The sequence below is a fragment of the Salvia splendens genome, chromosome 16, assembly GCF_004379255.2.
Source record: "Salvia splendens isolate huo1 chromosome 16, SspV2, whole genome shotgun sequence".
Taxonomy (NCBI): domain Eukaryota; kingdom Viridiplantae; phylum Streptophyta; class Magnoliopsida; order Lamiales; family Lamiaceae; genus Salvia; species Salvia splendens.
In genome coordinates, this window is record NC_056047.1 from 668,147 (window position 1) to 688,448 (window position 20,302).

General features: G+C 37.8%; 3 protein-coding genes across 5 annotated transcripts; 2 read left to right on the top strand and 1 right to left on the bottom strand.

Annotated features, from left to right (window-relative positions):
• Nucleotides 1-310: 310 nt before the first annotated feature.
• On the top strand, nucleotides 311-4,712 carry LOC121770049 (E3 ubiquitin-protein ligase DA2L-like). Of its 2 annotated transcripts, none has more exons than XM_042166847.1 (9): nucleotides 311-880; nucleotides 1,775-1,826; nucleotides 1,944-1,989; nucleotides 2,244-2,325; nucleotides 2,428-2,569; nucleotides 2,644-2,746; nucleotides 2,964-3,030; nucleotides 3,614-4,200; nucleotides 4,298-4,712. In XM_042166847.1, exons 1-8 carry the CDS (start codon nucleotides 692-694, stop codon nucleotides 4,190-4,192), a joined length of 1,260 nt encoding a protein of 419 aa, XP_042022781.1. In that variant the 5' UTR covers nucleotides 311-691; the 3' UTR covers nucleotides 4,193-4,200; nucleotides 4,298-4,712. The 2 variants fall into 2 exon arrangements, with proteins under 2 accessions (XP_042022781.1, XP_042022782.1); XM_042166848.1 differs by having other exon boundaries at nucleotides 4,302-4,712.
• A 1,796-nt stretch (nucleotides 4,713-6,508) lies between these two features.
• Nucleotides 6,509-8,658, bottom strand: LOC121772559 (60S ribosomal protein L7-4-like). 2 transcript variants are annotated; one of them, XM_042169699.1, is made up of 7 exons: nucleotides 8,529-8,658; nucleotides 7,937-8,114; nucleotides 7,757-7,854; nucleotides 7,610-7,667; nucleotides 7,148-7,227; nucleotides 6,965-7,067; nucleotides 6,509-6,876 (listed from the first exon to the last, which is right to left on the bottom strand). In XM_042169699.1, exons 2-7 carry the CDS (start codon nucleotides 8,111-8,113, stop codon nucleotides 6,661-6,663), a joined length of 732 nt encoding a protein of 243 aa, XP_042025633.1. In that variant the 5' UTR covers nucleotide 8,114; nucleotides 8,529-8,658; the 3' UTR covers nucleotides 6,509-6,660. The 2 variants fall into 2 exon arrangements, with proteins under 2 accessions (XP_042025633.1, XP_042025634.1); XM_042169700.1 differs by having other exon boundaries at nucleotides 8,505-8,572.
• A 2,953-nt stretch (nucleotides 8,659-11,611) lies between these two features.
• Nucleotides 11,612-20,024, top strand: LOC121769721 (calcium-transporting ATPase 9, plasma membrane-type-like). The gene is made up of 32 exons (XM_042166460.1): nucleotides 11,612-11,858; nucleotides 12,256-12,372; nucleotides 12,463-12,502; nucleotides 12,874-12,989; nucleotides 13,080-13,211; nucleotides 13,318-13,407; nucleotides 13,706-13,775; nucleotides 13,972-14,042; nucleotides 14,146-14,229; nucleotides 14,298-14,375; nucleotides 14,459-14,530; nucleotides 15,027-15,110; nucleotides 15,195-15,277; nucleotides 15,348-15,456; nucleotides 15,535-15,590; nucleotides 15,678-15,720; nucleotides 15,816-15,899; nucleotides 15,992-16,129; nucleotides 16,246-16,308; nucleotides 16,392-16,493; nucleotides 16,686-16,796; nucleotides 16,905-17,072; nucleotides 17,328-17,387; nucleotides 17,650-17,814; nucleotides 17,904-18,020; nucleotides 18,187-18,423; nucleotides 18,618-18,718; nucleotides 19,037-19,082; nucleotides 19,179-19,313; nucleotides 19,422-19,529; nucleotides 19,610-19,701; nucleotides 19,771-20,024. Exons 1-32 carry the CDS (start codon nucleotides 11,709-11,711, stop codon nucleotides 19,889-19,891), a joined length of 3,243 nt encoding a protein of 1,080 aa, XP_042022394.1. The 5' UTR covers nucleotides 11,612-11,708; the 3' UTR covers nucleotides 19,892-20,024.
• Nucleotides 20,025-20,302: the final 278 nt, after the last annotated feature.

Below are 20,302 nucleotides of genomic sequence, written 5' to 3' on the forward strand. Positions count from 1 at the left end.
CTTGCCAGAGAGCAAACAGAAAAAGTGGGGCCGGGCCCACAACCGTACCGCTGGCAAGAGCACGGTTGTGGATGCTCTTAATCCACATGATTACGAAATTAATTTCTTTGTCAATTAAGGCAATTAATTGGTTAAAAATCGAAACTTTCGTGTGTGTTTTTTATGAAACATTATTAGTTTTAATTCTTAAATTTTCTGATAATGAGTGAGAGGGAAATCCAAAGTACAAGAAAACAAAATCAGATGATGAATTAAATTCAAATATATATATATATATATGTCGACGTCTCTTTTGTGTTCTTCTCTCTCCGCATTAATTTTCAATTTTGTTTAAACAATGGCATAAACACTAGATATATACACACACAAGGCACGTATATGTATCGATACACACACGCAAAACAACACAGATATCAACAGAGAAAGTTCTGATCTTGTTCCTTCTTCTCTCTCTATCTCTCCGTTTGGAATATACACACACACATATGTATGTATAACCGCACATAATTTACCTGTGTATAGTAGAGAATTTAAACCGTGGCAGTTTTGTTCTTGCCCCAAGATTTAATTCCGATTTTTTGTTTCAAAAATTGGTGTTTGTCTTGAGTGGAATTGGTGGTTTATGTTTGGATACAGTGAGAATTTAGTTGGGATTGTGAGATATTTGGGAGTTAATTGAAAGGGATTGGTGATGGGGAATAAATTGGGGAGGAGGCAGGTGGTGGATGAGAAGTACACTAGGCCTCAGGGGTTGTACCAACACAGAGATGTGGATCATAAGAAGCTTCGGAAGCTGATTCTTGACTCGAAGCTGGCGCCTTGCTACCCTGGTGATGATGATTCTGCCTGTGACCTTGAGGAGTGCCCCATTTGCTTCTTGGTTTGTGTTCTTCATTTTTTCTTTTAATTTCTAGAGATATTGTTTAATCTTATTTATTCTGCTCTGGTTCTCTGAAATGAAAATGTAGTGGGATTATGATAGGATTAAATTGGGGAAATAGACTCTTTTGAAAGAAGTTAAGAATGTGTAATGTAATGGAAATTGGACAAAGTTTTTCCGAGTGTTAACTAGTTTACAAGAATTGTTGATGGGGAACTTGAATTAGATTGTTATCCTTACTATTTAGATAGGTAATAGGTTCAAATAAGAAGTGGATTATGTTTCGATAGTTGATTTCTTCTATAATTGGAGTTGTGTGCTACTTGTTTCAGCCTTGATGACCGATAGTTTGTTGCCGCGTTTCTTTTATAATGCGTAATAGGTTGTAATTGAAGTTTTGTTGATGGGGAACTTGATTTTGATGGGTATCTTTATTAGAGTTTGGTAATAGCTTGAACAATGAGTGGATTATGTTTCAAGAGCTGCTTTAATCTATAAATTTGGAGATACGTGACACTTGTTTGAGTCTTGATGAACGATAGTTTGTTGTAGCGTTTATTGTATAATGCGTAATAGGCTCTTTTTCTAAGTGAGATGCCTGTCCTTTAATGCATATCCTTCTTGGTTTTGTATAATGAACTAGTTTACATGAATTGTTAATGGGGAACTTGAACTTGATTGTTATCCTTAGTATAGTTAGGTGATAGTTTGAAAAAATAAGTGGATTATGTTTCAATACTTGCTTTGATCTATAAATTTGGAATTTTGCTATAGCTGTTCAGTCTTGATGACCGATTGTTTGTAGTGTTTCTTGTATAATGTTAATACGTTGTCTTTTTCTATGCGAGATGCCTGTTATTTATGTATATCTTTTTTGGTGTTGGGTGTTTTCAGTACTATCCAAGTCTTAATCGGTCGAGATGCTGCACGAAAGGCATTTGTACAGGTATAGATTCTTACTTGTTTCTTAGTTCAGTTAAATGGTCTTTTTTTTACTGTTAAGTGATGAATGTTCATTATTTTTTTCTTGTTTTTTATTTTGCTAAACTGCTCCCACTTTTAGAGTGTTTTTTGCAGATGAAGACCCCCAATTCGACGCGGCCTACACAGTATCCTTAGTTTCATAGATTTCGGCTTGGTCAGAATTGTTTGTGTTTGTTCCCTTTGAAACAGAGAAAAGGAAAGGAGAGATTGCATGTCTATGAGTTAGATGTTACGCATTACTGATTCAAACCGCACGGAACACACACACACACACACAGACAAACAAACACGTATCATAACTGTATTTGCTCAAGGAAAGTTGTGTTTGAATTTGTTACATGTAAAGTTTTTCAGCTTGTGCTTGTCTTAACTGTTAAAGGTGTCCATTCTGCAAAACCTCAAATTATGCTGTGGAGTATCGAGGTGTTAAGACGAAGGAGGAGAAAAACATAGAACAACTTGTAAGAGTGGTTTACTACTATTCTGTAGTCTTAACTTGCTAGTTTTCTTGGTAGTTAAAATACACTCATCACTGAAATGTCCACTATAATTTGCACCTACAGGAAGAACAACGAGTCATTGAGGCCAAAATAAGGATGAGGCATCAAGAACTTCAGGATGAAGAAAAGTTTATGAAACTAAGAGAAATAAGCTCTTCTAGCAGTATGAGAGCACCAACTGAGGTTGAATATTGCTCGATCCAAGGTAACTGATCTAAGCTGCTTGCAGCATATATTGATTTCTTGCTCGTGTAATCATTGTGCTTTGCCTGTACACAGCGCCCACTTCTGTTTCTGCTATAGAATCTGAAGAAATTACTGCTTCACATGAGTCCAGTGAAACTTCAGCAATAAGACCACCACAACGCCAAAGGCAGACTAGGTATGGCATTTCTCTTGTTAGCTTGATCTATTTAGAAGAACCCATTGCTATTTATAATTATTCGCACATTTGGAATGTTCAGAAAGTGTCCTGATTATAATATGGTTTTTTCCAACCTGCAACTATGAAATTAGTGATTGCTACTTAGAGATTTAGTGGATGGTTGAACATGTGACATAATTTTCTTGTGTTAATTTTCTTTAAAATCTGAATGCAGGGAGGATGAATTTGACCTAGATCTTGAGGACATCATGGTTATGGAAGCAATTTGGCTGTCTATTCAGGTGCTGTTTTTCGACATTTTAGTTTACAATTAATCTCATAATATTTGCTCGAGGAGCCAGAGCTCTGCATTATTTGTCTATACTATATCATGTTTGCCAATCTTGGATATTGTCGTCACATGAACATATTTTCATACCTTTTTCAAGCCAAAGCATTCTCTAGTTACATGCCATTATGGAGTTCCGATGCATGATTGTTAAATCCAATATCTACTGAAATCATGTCAAATATAATTCCTTGGCAGGACATCCTTAGATGAGAACTTATATATATAAAGAAATAAGACAGTTATTGCTTCATGTTTTCATCTTCAAACCTATATACTAGTAATCTTGAATGAATCATCCAAATCCGTTCTTAGTTTTACATGAAAACCAATGTGCTTTACTTTCAACACAGATTTAACTCTCATTTCTAGTTTTTTTTTGTTTAAGAATTAGTTTTTGGTTTATTGAGAATGTTTTAATTTTGTTAATTCGGGGTACTTGTTCATGTGGGTCTGATCCCTGAATTGGGATACACTAATAAGACAATGTGACACTAACTTGAGTTTTCAACTGTATGTCCTCGATGATTATATAGGAAAATGGCAGGCATCAAGATCTATCTTACAGTGATGCAGTTCAGTCAGGAGAATACATTGTAGACAATCGCAGCTCATTAGCAGAAATAGTTCCGGCAACTGGATCATCGTCGTCTCCCTCTGGTGGTCTTGCTTGCGCTATCGCAGCCCTTGCTGAACGTCAGCAGGTCAGCGGAGGGACCCCTACCAGCTATGGCGGTGACATATCTGGATATAACGTGTCTGGGAGCAGCAGGTATTCCAACGGTGAGGGGCAGGAATCTGAAAATTATTTTCCCGCAGAGAGTGGCACTATGGTATCACCCGACAGCCAGCTGGCAATGACCGGGGATGCTGGAGAATGGGCTGATCATCGATCTCAAATGGCTGAAGTAGGAACTAGTTACGGAGGCTCTGATGAATTTGGGGATGTTGGCAGTCCCTCTGTCCCCCAGGAAGACGAGAACCACAACAGGGTTCAACCTGTCGCAGGATCAGTAATTCCCGAGAGTTTTGAGGAGCAAATGATGTTAGCCATGGCTGTTTCACTGGCTGAGGCTCGAGCAAGGACTAGTACTCCAGGAGTAGCTTGGCACTAGCTCGTGAGGTCAGTCATAGTCGCTAGAATCATGAAACAAAACCTCCTCTATTGAACTGCTTTAGTAGATAGAATCTGTTTGCTGATTGCACTTTTGTCTTCTTAGATAGGCTGGGACTGGAGGGTGGCTTGCACGTCGTGGTCTTGGCCGTGTGAATCACAGGTTATCGTTCATTGGGTGCGTTTTCCTCATACCTAGAGAAATATCTTGTGAGCATCTCCATGTTTGGCTGCACAGCCGAGGAGTCAATAGGGAGAGTTTACTACGTTAAATCCGAAGTTGAGGCCGTTGTTTTCAATTATCTGGCTGGAAACAGTGCCATCTCTTGGGAGATGGATGGGGATTGTACATATAGATTTACACACACAAGTATATCAGTGGTCTTTAAATGAATATCCCTTTATTTGAATTTGTGGTTTGCTATGGAGATGCTGCTGATTAGATATGTATGGGGAAGGAATAGTAGGTTTTCTTGTTAAAACAGGCAGATTCTGTGTCTTTTTAGTTGCAATTATGTTTACATTGGTAGTTCTCATTTGATGTTCGAAGTGGACCGTCGTAGCCCAACTGAGGCCCATTAAGGCCTTGTCAGGTTGAGGCCATCTCGACCCAAGCCCAGATAAAGTGAGCCGGGCTGAGTTTGTATATACGGATATGCTTATAGTAGTATGATTAATTGCTCCTAATTCAAAAGTTCAAAAATTAGGTATTATGAGTGAATTAATTTACTATTAAAAACTATACACTAGATCTAGCCGTTCCTAAATAAAGAACTATTATGAGTGAATTAATTTACTATTAAAAAGTTCACTAATTTTCTTGTTTCCAGGACTGACAATTTTTACTGTTATTTGTTTCATTAAAATGAAACAACTATTGAAATTTAAGTATCAATGAAACAGATTAGTTTTCCAAACAAAATTCTTCGTAAACAAATAAACAAAACTTGTATATATATCAGTTTTTAATATAATAACCATTTTTAATCAATTTTCACATATGGACATTTTGCAATGGAAACAAACCACTAACCCCCTAGATATTATAAGGTCTTCAAAAATTTGAAAAAAAAGTTTGTTTAAGTATTTCTTTAATAAGTGAAGTTTTCTTATTATAGTGTAATAATATACTATTGTAAGTTCTAAAATCATTGAAGTTGTACAGATATCAGCCTTTCGAAAACATAACCAAATTATATTTTCACTATGATTAAATGCTAAAACTGGTCCTGAACATATGCTCATTTTACGATTTTGGTCATATACTTTATCTTTTGAATTTTTGCATCCTGAACATTTCAACTCGGATCACAATTGGTCATACACTAACAATTCTGTCAATTTTTAACCGGTTTTAACCCGATTTTGACCGATTTTGATGGTTTTAACAGTCCCATTCGGGTTAAAACCGTTTAAAATCAGTCAAAATCGAGTTAAAACCGTTAAAAAATTGATGGAATTGTTAGTGTAGTACCAATTATGATCCAAGTTGAAATGTTCAGGATGAAAAAATTTAAAACCTTTTCGTGAATTTGCGAGCCCTCGCGCACCCGCTCCTGCTTCTTCGTGCAAAACCTTTTTGCGAATTTGCGATTGGACACCCTCCGATTGCTCGTGCTTTCGTCACCACTGGATCGCCGCGGTGTAATGATCAAGTAATGTTTAGTAAATGTTAATGATCAAGAATTGTTGATATGATACAATATATATAGTGATTGAGATTGAATGGTTCAAGAAAGGAATCAGAGACTAAAATAAAACGGATACTGCTTAACAAAATTAGGGTTTGATTCATCAGCATCGTCTCAGAAACTTATCAGAAACGCATAAGGCAATAAAAATAAAACAAGATCTTTACAAATCACAGACCACTTTGATTTGAAAGTTGAAACCAAAGTTATACTATATAGCTGAAATAATTGCATAGGTTTGCGAGGGAATGGGCAAAAATAAACACATGGAAACTTCTCCCAAAATTTTTTGGATCTTTCGAATATACCTCCAACTACATACATGAATACGCGTATGATTAACCATTTATCCATTTACCTTAAAAGGATAATTATGTGGAGTGTTTATATGTATATGAGTCATATCTAAACGAAATCTCTAAAAATATTAAAGTGAGGCCATAACTTAATCTCTAATTAACCACTTCTCGTCATTATCAACAAAATATTTTTACCTAATTAAATAGAAAGTTATTCAATTGAAATTAAATAATAGTGGTAATATCTTGAGAAAATTGAAGTCATCGACAAACTCTATCATTTGTGTAGTATTTAGATTTATAGGGAAATTGTATACCACATACAAGTGCAAAATATTTGTATATTTGTTCTGTCTTCCAGCTCAACAGATGGTCACATAAAAAGTTTATCACAAAATTATCCAGAAAACAAGCCCAAAACCGTACCATTAAGAGAAAGAATCTATTAAATTGTAACAATAGAAAGACTTAGTTCATTCTTAGTTCATTCTTCTAATGAGCTCGTTGATGTAATCTTCACGGTTGCCAGCATCTCCACCTTCAACATAGTGGTTCCTCTTCCTCTCGAGGCCACCCAAGGGGGCCGATAGTTGGAATGGCCAGAGGAAGTTGTTAGCCTCCTTAAAGTGAGGGCCAACAGTCAGGATCTCGTGGATAAGATCTTCGATGCAGATAATGCCATGTTTGCCAAGAGTCTGGAACATAAATCAGCATCGGTGAAGATACATAAAGAACAATACTAGTGTAGAAAGCATGTCTCCCCAGAAATGAAAATTAACAAACCTGTTCAATAATTGAGTTATCTGTCAAAGCAATGCGCTGCTTGTTGACCTTGCCGAACCCCCTCTTGTATATTAATTCTCTCACACTCTTTAAGTTGGGGTACCTGAGAGAAAGTGCAATCCAGTTGATCTGCATACTTGATAAACAAAATTGCTCGAGTGTCCACGGTATTCAGAAGTTTACCCAAAAGTAACGTATGGCTCGACCCTGTGCAGCATATTTACCGTTGCCTTGTTAACTTTTAGGAACACTCCATTAAAAATCTGTATGCACAAGTGTGAACTCATTAAGCTCATGGCGCGAAATAAGATCACAAGTCAAGGACATACTAAACAAAAAGAGGGTCGAACAAGAGAGATATAAACACTCAATCAGGTCAGCATGCACATTAATCAGTATCAAGGAAACAACAATTCTTAGCTTTCACAGTGCTGACCATAAATTCACTACGGGAACTGTAAGTCTGTAACATAATATGAAGTGCTCGATTTTCAGTAAGTTCAGTCACTACAATTTCACAAAAAAGCTACCTATCTAATTGGCAACCTCAAGCAATTGATCAGAAACACTAATTAAAAATAATCACAGCCATGAAGCCAATATGTTAGAGAAATGTAAAAGAACATAAAAGGGATGAATCATCACCTGACGCAGACGAAGCAGCTGCAAAATCTTCTTTGTCGTTGGATGCATCGCATTAATACTGAATGATCAAGGCCAGAAGACTTGTAAGTTAGACAATATCAATCAAACAAGACCAATCCGACCACTACACATAACACAACTACGTACCCACGAATACGAATGATGAACAGCAGCTTAGCTTCTGGGTTCACATAGAATCCCCCTTTCAACCTCGCCTCACGCTTCAACTGAATGAGTTCCCTTTCCTAAGGCACAATAAAAAGAAACAAGTTAAGTAAGTAACCATATAGTAACATACACTACAGCAGCAAGAGTCTCGTAAAGCACCTGTGCTGCGTACTCCTTGGCATACTCCTTAGCTCTGTTGTAAATCAGCTTCCTGTTTGCCGATTTCTTTTCCTTGAGAGCAGCAACCTCCTGCTTCTTGGCCAAGGCCCATTCCTCGGTTCTCTTCTGTTTCTTCAAAACAGACTCCGGCACAATCTGTCCTCCCTTCTCAGCCATCCTACACATAACAAAACTCAGCTCCTCACTTCTTCAAATCACTAACAGCCAATGCATAAACAACACTTTCCTTTCGTCTTCTCTAAATTAATAGGTCCAGTATTCGATTTAGTATTTCAGCAAATACAAAATAAAGCCTTATGAAATATATGGTCCAAACAAAACCAGAAATCATCAACATAAGCTACATATAAATTTCTACTTCACTATAACAGATTATATGGAGAAAAATACCCGCATTAAAAACAGATTGAATTACAACCTTCACAAACACGCACAAATCTCTACTACGAAAATACAAATGCACAAACGTAGATACATAAATCTACCTGTTCAGGTCAAACAATTACTCATATACACACACTATAAATAAAAACGAACTGAGAATTACAAGAAGAGATTGAAATGAGCTTACGGTGGAGTTCGATAAAGCCCGGTGGGATTAGGGGTGGGTATGGGGGGAGAGAGAGGCTGATTTCAGCTCTTCAGCTATATTCAAACTAGGGTTAGCATGTCCAATTGTTTAGATTTTGTTGGGCCCATTCACAAAATTATTTGGGCTTAGTTTGGGCTTTCATAAATGAAACCCTCACTAGAATCAGTAACTTTTCTTAAATGGTTACGTATTTAACTATAACAAGTAATGAGATCTTATATAAAGCCATCTACACGGAACCTGCCACCCCCATCTCTTATCCGTCCATTAACAGTCCCTTAAATTACTATTCACTCGTTTTCATTTTTTATTTTTTATTTTCAACAAATTCAATTAATAAAAACACATTTCATTAAATAAAATAAAATTACAACATTAAATTCTTAAAACAATAGAACAAAACATAATTAAAAATCCTAAAAAATGAAAAATACATAATTTAATTTCTACCGGCGATGATGTTCGTCTACCGGTTGCCAAAGTTTGCCCAAGTGTGCTCAATTAGATCATCTTGGAGTTGGGCGTGGGCGCTAGAGTCGCGTGTCCTTACCCGAATAGACAACCGTTTTGGTATAGACGGATGCACTCCACTTCGCGGCGGACTACTTGCGGTTGAACTTCCGGGGGATTCAGGATCGAACCAATTTCTCGCCTCGGGTCTTTCGTCTTGGACAATCATGTTATGCAAGATTATGCACGTATACATGATGTCGAGCATGCTCTCCATGAACCACGTACGAGCCGGGGCTTTGATGATGTTGAAGCGCGCTTGGAGAACCCCGAACGCCCTCTCCACATCCTTGCGAACAACCTCCTGCTTCTGCGCAAAAAGAGCTTGCTTTGGGTTCACAAGCCTGCTGCACGTCTTCACGAAGGTTGGCCACTTCGTGTAGATGCCGTCGGCGAGATAGTACCCCATTTTACAACGCCGGTTGTTGGCGATGAAGTTGATGGCTGGCGCTTTACCATCCAAAACTTCGGCGAATAGGTTGGATTGGTGGAGCACGTTTACGCCGTTATTCGATCCGGGGACCCCGAAGTACGCGTGCCAGATCCATAGCCGGTAGTCAGCAATGGCCTCGAGTAAAACGGTGGGGTGGGTGTACGACCCCCTCCACGCCACCGGGCAATTCTTCCATTGTCAGGGCCTGCAATCGACACTGCCAAGCATCCCGGGGAATCCGTACACTTCTTTGTGGAGGTGGAGCAGAAACTGGCAATTTGTCGTGCTTGGCTTCCAGAGAAATTCGTCAGCGAAGGTTGCCCGGACGCCTTTGCAGAATTGGATCAAGCACATTCGCCCAGTGCTGTCTCCAATGTGGAGGTATTCGTCAAACACGTCGGCCGTTTGTCCAGTCGCAAGCTGACGGATTGCTGCAGTACATTTCTGCAGCGTCGTGTGGCAGGGACGGCCGACGGCGTCGAACCTTTCCTGGAAGAATTCTTCCTGGGCTGCCAATGTATTCGCGATGTGGAGAAATAGCGGTTTCCGCATGCGGAAACGGCGACGGAAGTAGGTATCTTCCCAAACTGGGTTATCGCAGAAGTAGTCGCGTACTAACCTTGCGACGGCTTCCTTCCGGTTACGATGGATGTACGTCCGGGAGCATCGTTGGGGTGGCGCAGCTTCCTCCGCCTCCTGGCGTCGATCTTCTTCAAGTGATTGTTCCATTATTTGACGCATTTGCTCAAAAGGATCCATTAGTTTGATTAAATTTGGGAGAAGAAAAACATAGTTGACTTGAGATGAAAATTGGAGTGGAAATAGAGAGGATTTGAGAGGAATAGATGTGTGTTTGTGTGTGAAATGAGGATGAAATAGGAGTATTTATAGAGTAAAAAAATAAAAAATAAAAAAAAAATTGAAAAAACGGTCGAAAGCTGTAATATTACCGTTTTCGAATTTTTATTTTTTAATTTTTTTTATTAAATTTGATTTTTTTTAAAAAATGATTTATTGCTTCAGCGTGACGAAACCCACTTGCGGGCCGGCGAATGAGCGTCACGCATCGCCCCGGAGCGCGCCACGTCGCGCGAGCGCGTGGCGAGACGTCCCGCTCGGCGTCTCGGCGTGACGGGGGATCCGGCGGGTTGGTGACGGGACGGGACGCTGCAACGCGTCCCGTGCTCGTCTAGTCCCTTCGTAACGTGACTCGGGCCACCCGCGTAACGCGTTGCGGGTGGCCTAAAGCATTTGTTTTATGAGATGTTATGTAAATGTTGTTTTATAATTTAAGTAATGATGTTATTCTTATTTTAGGAAAATATATCATTTTGAGGGGAATAATTTAAAAAAAAAACATTTTATATTTACGGATAGAATGAGTATGTAAATGATTAATGTTGATCGCCAGAACAGTTTGATTCTAGTTTCATAGTTGAAGTCTACCCATAATTTGTAAATCAGACATTTTCAATTCGATTAGAATCGAAATACCCGATTAAGCACCCTATAGCTTTAACCAAGATCCAACATGTTTAATACAAAAGTTATGAATTGTCTCTTGTAATCATCCGATTATATTGAAAATGAAAAATGTGGCAAAATTAAATCTTACATGAAGCAATCTCTTTTTTTTTCAATTTTAATAAAATAGATAAAATGTCAAATCCTGGATTTTTATTCAAAGATATACTTAAAATGATGAAAATATTTAATATAAATACTACTGCTATATTGAACACTCCATTGATTAAGCGAGAATAATTTGATGTTTAGAATTACTTAGTTCCAACTGATTTATTTTTCTGCGCGGGAAATTTCTGCCAAGCTTCTTCCGAGCTAGATTCGAGTGTTCCATGACGATGAAGTTCGCCGTTACGAATCGGTCAAGTTTGAATGCATCACATCGTAAAAACACTGCGGAAAAGGATTTGAAATTAGCAAAAAATTTCCCCAATTATAGCTATTTTCCATGGCATGGCGGTTGAATCGGATTCCTATATTTAGAGAGAGAGAGAAAGGGAGCTGGAGAGAGACAGAGAGTAAGAGAGAGGTAGTGATAAGTATATGCATTGTGTTAACAAACGCAGTTCTCAGTGCGCGTTGAATCTGCTCCAATTCGAGATCGATCTGATTGAGTTTCTCCAACGGTCAATTTCGTTGTTGTTTTATCCGGTTCAAAATTCTGCTGAAGCGGCGGCGCTATCCCTGAGGCCATGACCAACGGCGAAGAAGAAGATATTTTCCATGACATCGAGAGCGGCACGGCGGCCGACGATGGATCTGACGCAGATGAAGAGTTTTCCGATCCTTTCGATATCGGCAGCACCAAAAATGCGTCTCACAATATGCTCAAGCGCTGGAGGGTAAGACGTCGATATGTGTTTTTAATGCGCTTGCTGTTCATCTTTACACATGATGAAATTGATTAAATATCGGTTAACATACACTTGTTATAAACAGAAAGATTTTTAGATCAGATGTTTATTAAATAGTACTACTCGGTTTAAGTATGAATCTCAACGGACATAATCCGATTGATTGTGTGATGTTACTATTTTAGATTGAAATTGAACGATCAATCAACAACGAATTGTGGTTTAGTTGTGAGATAGTACGAATTTGTGGTCGAATTAGTATAAACATGTATAGTGATCGATTCATATGCTCGTATATATGGAGTGATGATGCATTTGTTGATTGACTGATAAGACGCAAGAGGAAGCTATTTATTTCTGATATGCAAGTGTTGGTCCTTTCCAGCAAGCAGCTCTTGTGCTTAATGCTTCTCGTCGCTTTCGCTATACGTTAGACTTGAAAAGGGATGAGCAGCACGAAAAGAGAAGAAGAATGATTAGAGCGCATGCTCAAGTCATAAGGGTAATACAAAAATGGACTGAGCACCTGTATAAATTATTCATATAAATAACTTCTTTAATCACTTATGTACTAGTCTTTTGGTAATTGTAGGCTGCATTGCGTTTCAAATTGGCTGGACAGCAGGCCAAAGGTATTTAATCAATTATTCTATTGCAGTATACCTTAACTCCTACTTACCCTTCCCAAAGTTTTTGGATCATTATGTTCAACTTAATTCTGAGTTTTGTCGAAATAGTAGTGCAAGAGACAGACAACTCTAGCTTCAGGAATAGAATCTTCTAATGACTTGACTCTCCACTACACCTTACCAATACGAGTGCAAACATCTAGTGATAGATACTGCTCTGAGATGAGGATATTCGTACAATTTGCATTCCCAAGCTTCTACTAGATTTGGACTTCTCCGCTCTGGTTTTCTCAGCATTGATTTTCTTTGAAGTAGTGCCGCTTGAAAAACTTCCGTGTAGGTTAAACAAATCTTCTTCTTTTTTTGTGATTCAGTGTTAAGCTCACCAGTCATTCCTCCATCTCCATCTGGGCCTTATGGAGTTTCACCCGAACAGCTTGCTTCAATGAACAGAGATCATAATATTGCTGCATTTGAGCAATACGGAGGGGCAAGACTACCTTTCTTCTTTACATCTATATAGCTAGTTTCTGTGATATGTGCCTTAGTAACTTAGATTTATGTTTTACTATTTGTTCAGGTTAAAGGCATATCAGATATGCTACGAACAAACTTTGAAAAGGGGATTTCTGGTGATGATCATGAGTTCGCTCAGAGAAGAGATGTCTTTGGGTCGAACACTTATCCTCTGAAGAAGGGGAGGACTTTCTGGGTAAAGTTCTGCAAAGAGTGCTACTTTTTTTACTATACATCTTGTGGAACTAAACAAATTGTATTCAAATCTGTCTTATAACGACGTTGCATTTAACATTGTGCAGATGTTCCTATGGGATGCCTGGCAAGATACAACTCTCATTATTCTAATAGTAGCTGCAATCGCATCGTTGGGTCTAGGAATAAAAACTGAGGTAACTAGAATACAAAAGTACTAAGTTCATTTTCACCATTCTGACTTATGCAATTTATAAGTATAATTTCCAATGAAAAGTTGAGTAATTTCATTGGTTAGAATCATTTCACATTGATAACATTTATTTATATAATATCCAGTTGAAAAAGCATTACAGTTCTACTATTGGAAATAACATCTTCAGAAGTTTGAGGTTGATACAATGTTGTGTTTTGTACTTGAAAATTGCTTTCATCAAACAAACTCAAGTTCAATGCCATTTTATGTCTCTTTTAAAAATTCATCATTTTTTGCAGGGCCTTGAAGAAGGATGGTACGATGGAGGAAGCATCACCTTTGCAGTTCTTCTGGTTATTATTGTTACAGGTAACCAAAATTACTTGTATAAATTTCTTTTGAACAATGATTACCTCGGTTGAAGCATTCAATGTTTCGTACTTCTGTTCCTAGTTGTTTAAGAGCAACTTTGCTTGAGTTTACCACGAGAGAGAAACTACTTTTTGGTATCTATTATGACTAACAAATATATGGTCTTTTTTCCTATTATGCATCTATTCTTCAGCAACGAGTGATTACAGGCAGTCCCTCCAGTTTCAAAATTTAAATGAGGAAAAGCGAAATATTCAAGTGGAGGTAATATTACCAATTAAACTACATAAATTTCTCCCTTTTGTCCTTTATTTTTGGGTTTAGGTAAGGTGAGTGATGATTATACTCTTGAAAAAAAACTGAATAGGTGATCAGAGGAGGCCGGAGAGAGAAGGTTTCCATATATGACATTGTGGTTGGGGATGTCATACCTCTCAAAATCGGAGACCAGGTCACGAATGATTTGATGAGTTGTTTTATGCTTCATTATCTAAAAGTTTATTGGCATAATGCATACAGGTTCCTGCTGATGGACTAGTTACAATTTCCCATTCTCTTGCCATTGACGAATCCAGCATGACTGGAGAAAGCAAGATTGTAAGTTGGTTAGATTGTTTGCTCGTTAGTCGTTACTTTAGATCACTGATCTAATATTTCTCACGTCTAATGTCACTACCCAGATTCAAAAAGACCAAAGAACTCCATTTTTGATGTCGGGTTGCAAGGTGGCAGATGGTGCCGGAACTATGCTGGTAATTAACATTCTAACTTAAAACACCGATTAACCAGACATTCTATACAAGACACATATATATTTTCAATGTGGATATCTGTTCTATCACCTGAGTTTTTATTCTGTGCAAACACTTCCCAACACCTCAAGCTACCGGAACGCTATTTTCAGCCAATATAAATCAACCATTAGATTAATGAATACTATATTTTGTTCAAATGATCTATAAGATGTGTAACAACTGAATGATTTGTATTGGTCTTTTACGAGTGATTAATGTAACTGTGTAACTGAATTTGCAACACAAATATTATTAGACAAACACACATGTCCTTCTAATGCAACTGTCCTAGGCAGTTGTGTGATTAACAGTGAAGAACCATTCTCCAGAGTTGGTAAAAGCTATCTGGACTTTGTTTCATATTCTCGATGATAATCATTTCTTCAATTACAGTGAGCACAAATTACTGTCAATCTGGTCATTTTGCATGATTTATTACATGGTTATATTTTAGGTAACTGGTGTTGGAATCAACACTGAATGGGGATTGTTGATGACAAGTATATCTGAAGATAATGGTGAAGAAACTCCTCTGCAGGTAATCAGTCGATAATGGTCGTATAGTCATAGTTTGTCATATGACATTTATAATACTACTGCGGATCCTTATGAAATTTTACAGGTGCGTCTGAATGGTGTTACAACTTTCATCGGAATTGTTGGGCTTACAGTAGCTTTCTCAGTACTCGTTATACTCTTGGCCAGGTAATTTGGGGTTTGTTTCTGGCATATCTTTATGATGTGGTCACATTGTAATGACAATTAATCACCCCAGATATTTCACTGGGACTTCGAAAGATCCTGATGGAACTGTTCAGTTTGTTCGTGGGAAGACCAGTCTTGGCCACACGATTGACGGAGTTATACATATCATAACTGCTGCAGTAAGTTTCCGCTCTCTGAAATGGAAACGAGAAACATTTAGAGCTTCTTTTCTGTTTATTGACTGATGTCATACTTAGGTAACAATAGTTGTTGTTGCGGTCCCAGAAGGGCTCCCTTTGGCCGTAACCTTGACGTGAGTATGAAAATGTTCCCTACTTAGCATTATCTCAGGGTTCATCTCTGGTTCTAATAGAATTTATTTATTTTGCAATTGTAACAGCCTAGCATACTCCATGAAAAAAATGATGGCTGACAAGGCTTTGGTATGTAAGATTTTCTGTTGTTTCCAGGTCTCTAATTCAATCAACTATGTACAATTTTTTATATCTCCAGTAAAACTATTATACTTGATATCCAGGTGCGTAGGCTCTCGGCCTGTGAAACTATGGGATCTGCAACAACCATTTGCAGTGATAAGACTGGAACTTTGACCCTGAACCAGGTTATTTTCAATTCTGTTCCTAATCCTATCAAAAAGTTGAAAGACTGGATGCGTATTTAATCAGGCGCTTGACACACTGCATTTTGACACAGATGACCGTAGTTGAGGCATATGTCGGGAAAAAGAAAATTGATCCTCCTGAAGATGGTTCCCAGTTGCCTGCATCAGTTTCCTCTCTGGTAGATGAGGGACTCGCTCAGAACACTTCTGGAAGTGTATTCTTGAATAAGGTACTCTTCCTTAGTGCTCAAAAGCTTGGACATATGAGTAGCAGATGTTGCATTTCAAAATTGCACAAGCTTGTATAATGCTACGTACTCATCTTTTTCATTTGTGTATTTTTAAGGTTGGTGAAGTTGAGGTGTCTGGATCTCCAACTGAGAAAGCCATTCTTCAGTGGGGTGTCAAGGTACTTCCTCCCCATGCTCCAGTATCTATTCTTCAGTTTCCATCTCTGACTTTGTCATCACCTTTATTTCCTTACCTTTTCAGTTGGGCATGAAGTTTGACACTGTGAAATCTGAATCCATAGTCCTCCATGTCGCTCCTTTTAATTCTACCAAAAAACGAGGGGGTGTTGCAGTTAGAGGGCGGGTAAGTCATTTTTATTCTTTAAAATTAATTTGATGTCTGTGTTATAACGAGCATAGAGACTCGTTAAAGGTCAGACTCCATGAAAACCATAGAAAATAGTTGAAATATTTAAGCAATTTGTAAAAAAAGCCTATGTTGTTCGTTCTTCAAAAAATGTACTATTTGTGAAAGATTTTCTTCTTGACTCGGCAGACTGGATCCCAAGTTCATGTGCATTGGAAGGGAGCCGCTGAGATTATCTTAGCTTCCTGTTCACAGTGCATTGATGTAAATGGTTCTGTGAAACCAATTGAAAACGATATGGTAGGTATTCAGTACTTGAGCTTCTAGTTCTATTGTTACCTGAGATTAAAAATTACCCAAATTGAGGTTACAATCTTAACAGATGTGTGTAACACCTTTCTTATCCAGGAATTTCTTAAAGATGCTATTAATAATATGGCCGAAAAAAGCTTGCGGTGTGTTGCTGTTGCTTACAAAACATTTGAAGCAAATACGGTTCCAACGGATCAAGAACAGCTGGCACAGTGGACTTTACCAGAAGATGATCTTGTTTTGCTGGCTATTGTTGGTATTAAGGTAGCTAACTCGCACTTTCCTGTTTCTATAGCAGTCAGTTCTGTTTATTTCAGAATGTTTGCTATGATAAACATTTATGTGTAACTTCATAGAGACTGCTGAATGTTACCAACAATTTGTTTCAGCACAATAGTAGTTTTGCTTATTGTGCAAACTTTCTAATACTATCAAATACAAGCCTCTTATGGCATCATTTCACTGCATATTCAATACTTTTGTACTTAAACAGTGGTATTCATCAAATTTTTTATGTAGGATCCTTGTCGACCAGGTGTCAGAGAAGCAGTGGAACTATGCACACATGCTGGCGTTAAGGTATCAATTTTGATTGTTACAACATTCCGAAAGAAGAGCTTTTACTCCATATAAATACTTCATTTGCAACATGGCCAACTACATTAGGATATACACTAGTTTCTTATAACACGGTGTTCAGAAAATTGCTTAAAAAAGATAAAATAAAGCATGATTTGCTAAAAGGCATCACTGGTTTTATGATATCTTAAGGAATAATACAGTTTACTTTTGTTGTTTTTCTGATATAAAAGGAGAACATGACGTGATTGTCAATTATTAGGTGCGCATGGTGACTGGAGACAATATTCAGACAGCAAAAGCAATTGCGCAGGAGTGTGGTATCCTTTCATCAAATGCAGACACTGGTGAGCCATACGTCATGGAAGGGAAAAGATTCCGCGAGATGTCTGAGAAAGATAGAGAACAAGCTGCAAATTTTATTGTAGTATGTTTTATCAAGAAGACCTCCCTATTTTGTTAGCAAGCTATGCCTTATATGCATGACGAATAAGTGTTATGTTTCATGATGAACAGGTTATGGCACGGTCTTCTCCGACTGACAAGCTTTTGCTAGTTCAGACACTGCGTAAGCAAGGGGAAGTTGTTGCTGTAACAGGAGACGGAACTAATGATGCCCCTGCACTCAATGAGGTTTGATGAGCTTTCATATGCTTTTCGTAACCTTTAAACGATACCTCCATGCATTTATCAAGCTTGTTAGTGTTATGATGAAAAAAGTTTAAGTGATAAATAAATTGTAAGTTATGGTATTTTATTTTGACATCAATTACTCATTACTTACTTTCTCTATTTGTAGGCTGATATAGGTCTTTCCATGGGTATACAAGGAACGGAAGTTGCAAAAGAAAACTCAGACATCATTATATTGGACGACAATTTCGCTTCAGTCGTAAAGGTTGTTCGATGGGGACGCTCTGTGTATGCAAATATCCAAAAATTCATCCAGTTCCAGCTCACTGTAAATGTTGCCGCTTTGACAATTAATGTCGTTGCTGCAGTTACTTCGGGCCATGTTCCTCTGAATACAGTGCAGGTGACGTATCTCTCTTACACCCCGGGCTTGTTTGTTGATGTCTAGATATCATAGCGACTTATCTACACGACTCTTCATTATCCTTAGATTTAGAAGATGTAAACAGATATGAATCCACAAGTTTGGAGTTGTCTAATCCAGAATTTCCGAGAAACTTATTTACAAGATTGAATGTACTTGTGTTAATGTTGCAGCTTCTCTGGGTTAACCTCATCATGGATACACTGGGAGCTTTGGCACTGGCTACTGAACCGCCGACTGATCATCTTATGGACAGATCTCCAGTTGGTCGAAGGTATGAATTATCAACCCCGTGTAGTTCACTTCTCAATAATATGTCATCCATCGCGTAAATTTAGTTCAGATCAACTGTATGTCCTTAAAAGATAACAGGCAAAGTATCTTTACTCAATAATGTAGCACTCATTACTGAAATATCATATTCATTGTAACTAGGTCTTCAGCAGTTCGATCAGTGTGCTGAACTGTTATATTATTCTGTACACATTTCCCTTTGTAGCTTTTACAACAGCATAACTATAACTGCTTCGGATTTAAATAGTAAACGTGTTGAGAATATGATCCATTGCTTACATGTTCACACGTTGTTCAGGGAATCACTAGTAACAAATATCATGTGGAGGAACTTAGTTATTCAGGTATACTTTATTTTCCAGTAAATTGGCTTTTGTTCTGTTTTTTAAGGAAAAAAAAACTCTAGATAAAAAAAACTCATTGTACCTTTTCTGGTGCAGGCAACATATCAAGTAGCAGTACTCCTTGTTCTCAACTTCGAGGGGTTAACTCTCCTCAAATTGAAGGATGACACCATAGAGCATGCTAACATGGTGATAAACACCGTGGTGTTCAACACGTTCGTTCTCTGTCAAGTAAGTGCAATCCTCTCAAAGTGAATGAATCCGAGAAACTTAGAAAAAGAGCCATGTTGGGATATAGATTTACATGAACAAATCTTCCATTCACCTGTCTATTTACAGATTTTCAACGAGTTTAATGCTCGGAAGCCAGACGAACTCAATGTTTTCGCTGGTGTGACCAAAAACCACCTCTTCACTGGAATAGTTGGATCTACATTTATACTACAAGTGAGTGCATGGTTTATAGTTTGAAATTCTAGTTTCGTTTTCATTTTCTGGTAACTAAGTTCTTTTTTTTAATGAACTAGATAATCATAATCAATTTCCTTGGGAAGTTCACCTCAACAGTGAAGCTTAATATCCCACAATGGCTGATATGTTTTGTTATAGGCATTATCAGGTTTGTCCATTCCTCTAGGCGGTAGAGTTGCGATATTAAAACCAAGACTAAAATTCTTCTTTCTTGCAGCTGGCCTCTGGCTGTGATCGGTAAATTTATCCCGGTTCCAAAAACGCCCCTCGGAAAAGTTTTCATCAAGCCATATCAACACTGCATTGCTGCTCGTAAAACACAACGTAATAATACGTAATGTCGCCATTACCTTTTCGGATTCATAAACACTCTCCATCCATATTTCTTCGAATTTATGGTTTTGAGTGTGATTATCAGCTGCAACGGTACAAAATCGACACAATTATATATTGTTGATTCAAATAAGTGTACTATTGTGGCATGCTGGTTAAGGGACTCTCCATTTATTGATATTCTATTTTGCGACAAATATATATTCCATCTATATAGACCCTATTTTATCTGTATATTCGTCCATTCAGTGTCAATGACTCAATATTATGAAAATAACAACGGGATCACTGAATATGAAAGTTTAGTATCAATCACACTTATTTAAATTAATATATCAAACATGGATGTGACATTTTTGTTTAGAAAAGATATTTTCATGTATTAAGATGTTTCTTTCGATACAATAGTCAAAACA

Coding starts and splice junctions, on each gene's coding strand:
- LOC121770049 (XM_042166847.1), top strand. CDS start 692: ATGGGGAATAAATTGGGGAGGAGGCAGGTGGTGGATGAGAAGTACACT. Junction 1,990..2,243: donor AATTCGACGCGGCCTACACA/GTATCCTTAGTT, acceptor TAACTGTTAAAG/GTGTCCATTCTGCAAAACCT. Junction 2,747..2,963: donor CAACGCCAAAGGCAGACTAG/GTATGGCATTTC, acceptor ATCTGAATGCAG/GGAGGATGAATTTGACCTAG.
- LOC121769721 (XM_042166460.1), top strand. CDS start 11,709: ATGACCAACGGCGAAGAAGAAGATATTTTCCATGACATCGAGAGCGGC. Junction 14,531..15,026: donor ATGGTGCCGGAACTATGCTG/GTAATTAACATT, acceptor GTTATATTTTAG/GTAACTGGTGTTGGAATCAA. Junction 19,314..19,421: donor ACACGTTCGTTCTCTGTCAA/GTAAGTGCAATC, acceptor GTCTATTTACAG/ATTTTCAACGAGTTTAATGC.
- LOC121772559 (XM_042169699.1), bottom strand. CDS start 8,113: ATGGCTGAGAAGGGAGGACAGATTGTGCCGGAGTCTGTTTTGAAGAAA. Junction 7,855..7,936: donor CCAAGGAGTACGCAGCACAG/GTGCTTTACGAG, acceptor ATTGTGCCTTAG/GAAAGGGAACTCATTCAGTT. Junction 7,228..7,609: donor AGCTGCTTCGTCTGCGTCAG/GTGATGATTCAT, acceptor TTGTGCATACAG/ATTTTTAATGGAGTGTTCCT.